General features: G+C 36.6%; 2 protein-coding genes across 3 annotated transcripts in view; both read right to left on the bottom strand.

The window, feature by feature from the left end:
- chd1l (chromodomain helicase DNA binding protein 1-like) overlaps positions 1-3,552 on the bottom strand; it is a 16,755-nt gene extending 13,203 nt beyond the window's left edge. For both annotated transcript variants that reach the window (XM_008281287.1, XM_008281286.1), the window contains exons 1-9: positions 3,373-3,552; positions 2,998-3,110; positions 1,898-2,004; positions 1,679-1,790; positions 1,556-1,587; positions 1,271-1,352; positions 1,011-1,173; positions 392-547; positions 204-296 (exon numbers count right to left, since the gene is read on the bottom strand). In XM_008281287.1, the coding sequence (XP_008279509.1) occupies positions 204-296; positions 392-547; positions 1,011-1,173; positions 1,271-1,352; positions 1,556-1,587; positions 1,679-1,790; positions 1,898-2,004; positions 2,998-3,110; positions 3,373-3,466 (952 nt within the window). In that variant the 5' untranslated portion in view covers positions 3,467-3,552. The remainder of the gene's footprint in view (positions 1-203; positions 297-391; positions 548-1,010; positions 1,174-1,270; positions 1,353-1,555; positions 1,588-1,678; positions 1,791-1,897; positions 2,005-2,997; positions 3,111-3,372) is intronic.
- Positions 3,553-4,188: 636 nt separating this feature from the next.
- Positions 4,189-7,324, bottom strand: sft2d2a (SFT2 domain containing 2a). The gene is made up of 8 exons (XM_008281285.1): positions 7,148-7,324; positions 6,967-7,056; positions 6,543-6,628; positions 6,282-6,363; positions 4,938-4,973; positions 4,780-4,838; positions 4,669-4,698; positions 4,189-4,569 (listed from the first exon to the last, which is right to left on the bottom strand). Exons 1-8 carry the CDS (start codon positions 7,211-7,213, stop codon positions 4,530-4,532), a joined length of 489 nt encoding a protein of 162 aa, XP_008279507.1. The 5' UTR covers positions 7,214-7,324; the 3' UTR covers positions 4,189-4,529.
- Between the last annotated feature and the right edge of the window lie 901 nt (positions 7,325-8,225).

Raw genomic sequence — 8,225 nt, 5'->3', positions numbered from 1 at the left:
CTGCATCCACAAATAAATTCACACAAATAAATACGAATAAAGGAAAAAGCTCATCTTGATACATACTAAATAAAGACAACAAGTAAAACCAGCTTCAAGTGTCTATCGTCAATATATATCATTTATCTTGCAGGCCTGCAACATGTTTCTACATCACATCTGTAATAACTAACTTCAGCCACTTATCACTGAGCATATCTCACCATCAAACAGATACGGGTGGTCAACACACTTTCTCAGGTTCATCAAGATGTTCAGCAGCCGGGTCTTGCTGCCTTGTTCATTTCCAAACGCCTCTGAAAGCAGATTTTGAATTTATGATGACATATGCGCCACATAAACAGCCTTCTGATAGCGTATACAACAGCACATCGCAGTGCACAAGTCTCACCCAGATCCTTCGTCAGAACAGCTTTGTAGTATTTCTTCTGCAGAGCCGACATGCCATGATACACGACCAGCTCTGTCTTCTTGGGCAGATCGACGGCAACCTCTGACTTCACTCTACGAAGCAGGAAAGGCTCCAGGACGCTCTGGAGCTCAGCGGCTGTAAACAGAAGGAAGACAGACTTGCTATGACAGTGTTGATTAAACCAGTAATTTCTCCAGTTCTTTTGCCACGAGAGCACAGCACAACATACAAGTTAATTTTTATGATACTAATATATCAAATAAACATAATAATAATCTTTACTGTTCAAAATCAAAATAAACATCATAAGGCAACAAAATTAAACAGACAAGTCGTAAAATCATGAGAATTTAAAAGACAGATACAAGCAAAACATAGTGTAAAAAATCAAATCACTTCTAGAAGCATTAGAAACTTTACTAGAAGAAAGAAAAACAATCAAAAGGGAACAAAAACTCAAATAAATCCAGGAACAGCTCGCCCAATAAAACCATCTTTTAGGAAGAGATTCAACAGCCAACCTGATATTTCAAATTGTTAAACAGAATTTAAACACAAACACAAATAAATTTTGTTACATGGTACTTATGCCTCCTACCCAGAGCAGGTTGATTTTGTATTTTGGAGTAAGAGCTAACAAAGCTGTCCACGTCGTCTGCTGTAAAGATGCTGGGCTGAATGAAGCTCAGCAGGGAGTAGAGCTCCTGCAGGTTGTTCTGAATGGGAGTCCCAGTGAGCAGGACCCTGAAACCGACTGAGAACTACACAAGAAATACACAAAGAGGCAGAATTAACAGACAGAGGAAAAGGCAAAGAAGAGACATGATAATGGGAAACAAACCAAGTGCAGCTCAGTACCTCTGTCAAGGTTTTGTGTAACAGCGAGTTCTGATTCTTCAGCCTGTGAGCTTCGTCCACCACAAGCACCTTCCACCTCCACCTGAGGAGCGGCAGGAAGAAGTACTGATTACATAGAAACAAATGAAGCATCATTTTATTCATTACAACTTATAATATGCTAATGCAACATTTTCTTTCTTTAATGTCCCTTTAAGTTAATAAGCTAAACCTTAGTTCAAATCCCTGCTATAACTAAAACATTTAAAGCTATTGTGAAACCTTTGTAAGTCAAATCACGCTCACCGTTTCAAGAACGAAGCATCTTTGAGACACAGCTGGAAATGAGATCATTAAAAAAAAAAAAGAAACATGTCAGTTTCAACACAGATGAAAGTTTCATTATGTTTCCACTAAACAGGCACAGACCTCATATGTGGTGAGCAAGACGTTGAAGTCCTGCGTGTTCGTTTCTCTCTGAATCTCAGCTCGTCGGTCTTTGTCTCCTTTGTAGCAGAGCACAGTCAGAGAGGGAGCGAAGCTGTAAATAAGCCACACAGAGGTGAAGATATGAGATAAACAGTGAGCAGACAGCACTAAGAGCAGATGAGCAAATTAGATAAATAAAGTCAATGAATGTGATTGTACCATTCCAATTCTTTTCTCCAGTTCTCCATGACAGAGAGTGGACTCAACACCAAAAATGGACCTTCCTTCCCGAGAGCTCCTGACATGTACACCAGCAGAGAGATGGTCTAAGGGGACAGATCATAACATCTTGACTTACAGCTAATACAATGTGCAGACACCTTTTTGAAACTGGAATTAACACCTCCTTTGCCTTCAATTGCGCATGCATTAAAAATAACAACTTGTACAACTAATATGATGACTCACAGTAACAGAAACTACTGCAGATGCATGAGATATCAGGTAATCTGTAGTGGGTAGGATGTGCTTAAAATATGCTACTGGTATATAGTACAATCTGACACTTCTAAGGGGGAATTCCCTTTTCACAGCTGATATTGTGATATAAAAATAAACTCCTCGGTGCAACTGCTTTCATACATGATGGTTATCTTAGTTTGACAAGAGCAATATATTTTAGGATGATTTTGAAGATTAGTGCATCAGTATAAAAAAATGTTTAAAAAAAATAGAATCCTCCCAAAAAAAATTTAAAAAGCCCTTTGGAACTTTTCTCACTGGCTATAGGCATCCGAAGTACTTGACTTTCAGGCCTTTTAGGGGATGAGATCACATTTTTAGACACATAAATCCAGAGCATCACGTGTCAGATAGTCTGATACGATGTTTTAGACAACAAATAGTAAAGTTGTGGACATTCACGTGCCTGACTACAGTCCTAACTGACATGGCAGCCTCCTGAATGCAAATCAGCAGCTCATCTTTCTCTTCATCTGTGGTATCATGTAATATTAATTAAGTTTTATTTTAAGGAGGACCTTTACAGCCAGGGGTCAAAGGAGTGGCTGCGTAATGATCATGTGATCTGATAATTGTCCTTTAAGCCCCACCTGATGAGGGTGTGGATTAACTCAGTGGGTGAGAATATGTCTGCATTTTAACAGCTTAAAAACTTTTGTGCACAGCTAGTTAAATTCAACCCTTTTCCAACCATAAAAACAGAAATGAGTTTTATTGCTTTTCATTTTTGTTGCATGCTGCTCTTATATTTTGCTGAGCTGTTTTCATTAATCACTAAGAACTGAGGGGTCACACACCTGACAGGTCTTTCCCAAACCCATCTCATCGCCCAGGATGCATCCCTGCTGGTTGTTCAGACACTGAGCCAACCACTGCACACCGTCCAGTTGGTAGGGTCTCAGCTGGATCCCTGTGAGGAGGTTAAGAGCTTAGTACTGCTGGGACTCGTTCATAGGAAACGTCAGTATTATATGATCATAATTATGTAAATAAAAACTAGCAGGAGAGCCATTAATTATTTTTCTGAGTACAAAACTAAGACGACGGTAAAACTCGGTTGTTTTAAAACACCGTTTAACAGTAGCTAACTACCGCAGGTGACTCCATTAAACAATGAATGAGTGAACTTTGTGACTACTTTGTGACTCCACTGAGTTAAAAAGCCTTCGTACCTTTTAATCCCCACTTTTGCAGGTCGCTCTGAACAACAGGCGTTTTCTTCTTCTCTGCGACGCTGGTTTTTATTTTTGCTAAAATGTCTGTCATCTTTCCAAAGCAGCAGGACTAAAACAAACGCAAAGTTCGCTTTAAATCAGCGCAGACATGTACAGACTAGTGAGAGTTCCCTCGGTGCTGCTACTTCCTGGTTGGGTCACATGACGCTGAGGAAAGACGCGCGGATTTAGTGGGGCTTAAAAATAACGATAAAAACATTTGAAAATTTTAATATTAAAATTATTTAAATGAAATGTGTGTACTTAAAAAGTTTGTTTAAATAAATTTCTGATTCTTTAATATTTATTAAAAGATAAATTAAAACATACAGGACAGCTTAACATTTAAGAACTGGGGAGTGACTTTTAAAGTCAGTGAAAGTCACATATTTGCATTCACACTCATTCTACCAAAAATGTTTCACGTACAAGAGTCCTTGGGGGACCCCAAGAATAACCACCTGATTACTGATTTAAGACCAAACTATTTGTGTTTCACATGAATATCATTCCGATGATAGAGTAATCTAATAGCAGAAGACTCTCTTATAGTAATATACACACTACATGTATGGTGTACTATACATACTATATACATATATATATACACAACTTAAAGCAAAGTTGTAAAACAAAAAATAAAATACATGAAAAACCTAAATAAATGTTTGTTTGTTTGTTTTTTCCAAGCATATTGTATGTGCTGAAATTTGCATATTCTTACTGCATTTGTATTTATCCTTTCAGTGACAAAACTAATGAGGTTGTCATGTATTCTTTTACAAAACCTTTAAAACATTCATTTATTGCAGATATTTACACATATTACAAACAATGGCCACAATCATTAAAACTGTCTTAAACTGAAGTGATCAGTAGATTCAAAACCAGAAATCAATCAGCTCAATTAACAAGGCATAAACAAGTAAACATCTTTAGAGGTGAAAAGTGTCTTTGTCACCTACAAACAGGAGGGCTGTGCAGCAGGAAGAGTCACAGACTCTCTGCAGCAGAACCATATAGAGGCTGTTTCAGTAACTTCAGGAAGAGACCTGCCCCTTTTTCTAAAAAACACTTCATATAGCCTCAATCAAAGTTCACCACAAACTCAGGAATCATTTCAAGCAGACTGCCACCATCCGCATGATCGCCTCCCTGCAAAACAAATCACATGAATCAGACAGGCCTGGAATGATTCTTTGATACTGAACATTTCTGCAGATAATTTGAATAAACGGTGCAAAAATCACAAACCTCACACAGGGGATGTACGACAGACTGTACCTGCCGACAAAACACATTTTGTGTCACAATTAACAGCAATGTGCAAAATGATAATAAAGTTCAAGACAAACGGTAACTGACCAGGTAAATGACAAGACCTGCAAGATGACAAATAACAAAGCAAGTCCAAAGTTCTTCCACTGGAGGAAAAGAAAGTGTTGTTATTAAAGCTGGAACTTAATCTATTCTACAAATTTGGCACAACTACAGAAATAAAGTCAGCAGTAATCATTACTCACCCAGAAGGCTGCACAGAGAGTCAACACGAGACATGTCTGAAACAAATGATGGGACAAACATAATCAACAGCACTGACTAAGAATGGACTCTGATTGATGGTTATCCATTATTTTCACCAAATAAAGGAAATCATGCTCAAAAAGGCCATATATTCTTTTATTCTGTTTTCTATATTCACAGTATCTTCAACTTGAGCTGTGATTAGGTGCCTGGATGTCATGTTTTTAACACGTTTAATTCCTCACACTGCTGCCTTTATTTTATGATCAACATCTTTGGCATCGTATGTTTTAAGAATGGATTATAGTTGCAGATGTTCATAGTAATGATGATGTTTTTTTTTCATTTTATTGTTTTTTTTTTTTTTTTTTTGTGGTGGTCTTGTTGCTTGGTTTTTTTTGTTTTTTTTTTTTTTTTTGTTTCTTTGTTGTGTTTTTTTATGGGATTTCTTTTTCACGGTTCACATTTAATTTTGGACAAAGTCAACATTTTATAATTTATTCTATAGAGTCTTGTTTAGTTTTTGTTTGTTTGCTGTTTTTTTGTCTCTCCATGACAATCATATCTTTATACTGTACTTTTTTTTTACCAGTTTCCTAGACATAGATTAAACCTAGTCCCAGATTACGAGAAAAAATGATAAAGACCTCCGCTGAGAAAAGTTTCTACTCTGGGATCACCCTCAATCCAAACAGATAATGAATGAATTTTAAACAGCATTCTTGTGAGTACATTTACTTTTAACCAGTTTTAGTCACCATTTTTATGATAAAGGTAACACAAACACCAGCGTTTGTCTTGAATTATATGAAATTGTATAAAATTCCCATTGTAATATCTTTCATTAATCTGTCACTCAATACAGTTCACAAATACTTTTGATTTTGTTTTATGTATTTTTTTGTTTACATACGTGAGTACGCGACACAACCTGTGTGAATAATATATACATTTTTGCACACTATAAATATTTCTACAATTTTTTTAATCGCTTTTACAATTCCTTGGATTTGCTACACCTCCTGCTGATTAGACTTGTAACACTTGCGTTTTACAAAATCTTTTTATCCCTGTTAAAAAATATACATGTATATATATATATATATTCTGCATGTTAGTTTTTTCACATCAAATTCCCCATAGGTGAAAACTTAGTCAGCAGAAAAACTGATTGTAATTCTGAATGCGGAACACAAAATTCTCATTTTTTTCTTATCACAGCTTTCTCTTTAATGCTCTTTAATGTCCTTGGAAAAGTCTATGGACTGAAGGTGAATGACTCTCTGAAATATGTACTGTAAAATGACTTCTGAATGAGAAAATATGACTTTTTGTGCACTTACAATCATAATCGTGGTGGCCAGCGCTCTGGTTTTGTCACACATCCTTTTCAGCTGCTTCATTGGGCCCATCAGAAACATTGTGCTATTGGACAGAATAAAAAAATGTGGAAAAACTTATGAATGAAGGTCTTTTAAAAGTCTGTATTCAATGTGTATATACTGCTCACACCAAGTTTAAATATTACTCCTATAATAGAAAACATCAAATTGTCTAAACATGATTTTTCATTGAACTTTTTGCAGGGTGTTGCAGGCACTGACCTGCCCAGAGCACATATGTTTCCAAAAGTGTAAAATACGATGAAGAGCGTGAGACCGATCCTGGGGAGAAACAGCACACAAACTCCCTGCAAAACACACATGAAGGCAGGTGATTCTGAGTTTCCCAGACATGGATTAAATGTAGTTCTAGACTAAAAACTTCTTTCAGCCAAGATCTTTACTGAATTTCTCTGTAAGTCTAGGACTAAGCTTAATCCATGTCTGGGAAACTGTCTAATAATGTTTCAAGCTGCAGCTGGAACTTCAAGGCAGAACTAGTTGGTGTTGTCAAATGAATGAACATTACATCTTTTACATTCCTCAGAGCCAGAAGAACCAGTAAGGCCACATCACCTCTCCCTGCGCTCTTCCTTATTATGGAGCGCAACACAACATTCTTAAAGAAATTATTATAGATCTTTACCAAGACTGTGCAAGCGGCTCCCACAACGAAACATGCGACGAAGCCCTTCAAACGTGTCCCCCAGCCCAAAGTAGAGGCCTCATTCACAGTCTGAATGAGAGGAGTTAGAATAAATGATCAATAAATGGCCCAGCTGGGGTCACAGTTCAGGTAGAGAGTCAAAACTGGTGTGTAGTTTTACCTCTAAAATGGTTCTGTCATCTCTGCGCGCCTCCTCACCACTTAGAACCGATTTTAATTTATCCATCGCCGAAGATCCTTTAAAAGTCGCCTGAAGTGGAGAATAAATCTTTCTGTTTCCTGGACTGAGAGGAACTTTACCGGATTTCTCAGATCTGTGTGGATGGACAACAGTGTCACATGGCTGCAGTGAGGCGGTGACAGTGCCTCACCTGGCCAGGTAAGTGACTTCATTAGTCACACCTGAGCAGAGCAGCAGCAGCAGAGAGGTCTCACTCTGATCTTTTTTTCCTCAGCCACGTGAATCAGTCTTTCAGTTTACTTATATTTTATCTTAGATCAATCCCACATCGCATCAGGTTGTATTAATGTGTATATATTAAACTGTACTCAGACCGATTCTTTGTCATAATTTTTGATTTACAGAATAATTTTATGCCACAAACTTGTTTCAACTGTAAGGATTTGTTATTTTTCTTTTTTACAGTCTATTGTGATAATCAACTAAATATCTTTGGTTTTTAGAGTCTTAATCAGGTAAAATAACACATTTAATTGGCATTCTAACACCAAGATTTGCTTTTTTTTTTTTTTTTTACAATCTTGTGGTTATTAATCAAATATCTTTGGGTTTTGGACTGTTACTGACATAAAGCAACCCATTTATTTGACATTTTAACACTATTTTTAGAGGATTTTTTAGTTTTATGCTGTCTAATCACAGACTGTATATAAAGTCTAATGTGATAATTAAGTGAATGTCTTTGGTTTTTTGAACTGTTAATCTGATAAAACAAAACATCTACATGACATTTTAACACCAGTTTCTGTGACATCTTGCTGTTTTTGCTGTCTGGTGTGATGATTGATTATGTTGAGTGATTGATTACTTTGGTTTTTGGAGTCTTAATCAGATAAAACAACACATTTGATATTCTATCAGTGGTTTTTTTTGTGAGGATTTGTTGCTTTTCGCTGTCTTGTGTGATACTTAACTGATTGTTGTACTCATAAAGTAAATTTGTAAGAGCTTAAAGCAAACACTGTCTTACACAAACACAGACAGAACCATGTTTTTT

This window comes from Stegastes partitus, unplaced genomic scaffold, assembly GCF_000690725.1.
Source record: "Stegastes partitus isolate 25-593 unplaced genomic scaffold, Stegastes_partitus-1.0.2 Scaffold228, whole genome shotgun sequence".
In the NCBI taxonomy this organism is placed as follows: domain Eukaryota; kingdom Metazoa; phylum Chordata; class Actinopteri; family Pomacentridae; genus Stegastes; species Stegastes partitus.
The sequence above is the reverse complement of the archived record's forward strand: the minus strand, read 5'-3'. Positions and strand labels throughout refer to the sequence as shown.

Coding starts and splice junctions, on each gene's coding strand:
- sft2d2a (XM_008281285.1), bottom strand. CDS start 7,213: ATGGATAAATTAAAATCGGTTCTAAGTGGTGAGGAGGCGCGCAGAGAT. Junction 4,839..4,937: donor CTCTCTGTGCAGCCTTCTGG/GTGAGTAATGAT, acceptor CTTTTCCTCCAG/TGGAAGAACTTTGGACTTGC. Junction 4,570..4,668: donor TCGTACATCCCCTGTGTGAG/GTTTGTGATTTT, acceptor TTTGTTTTGCAG/GGAGGCGATCATGCGGATGG.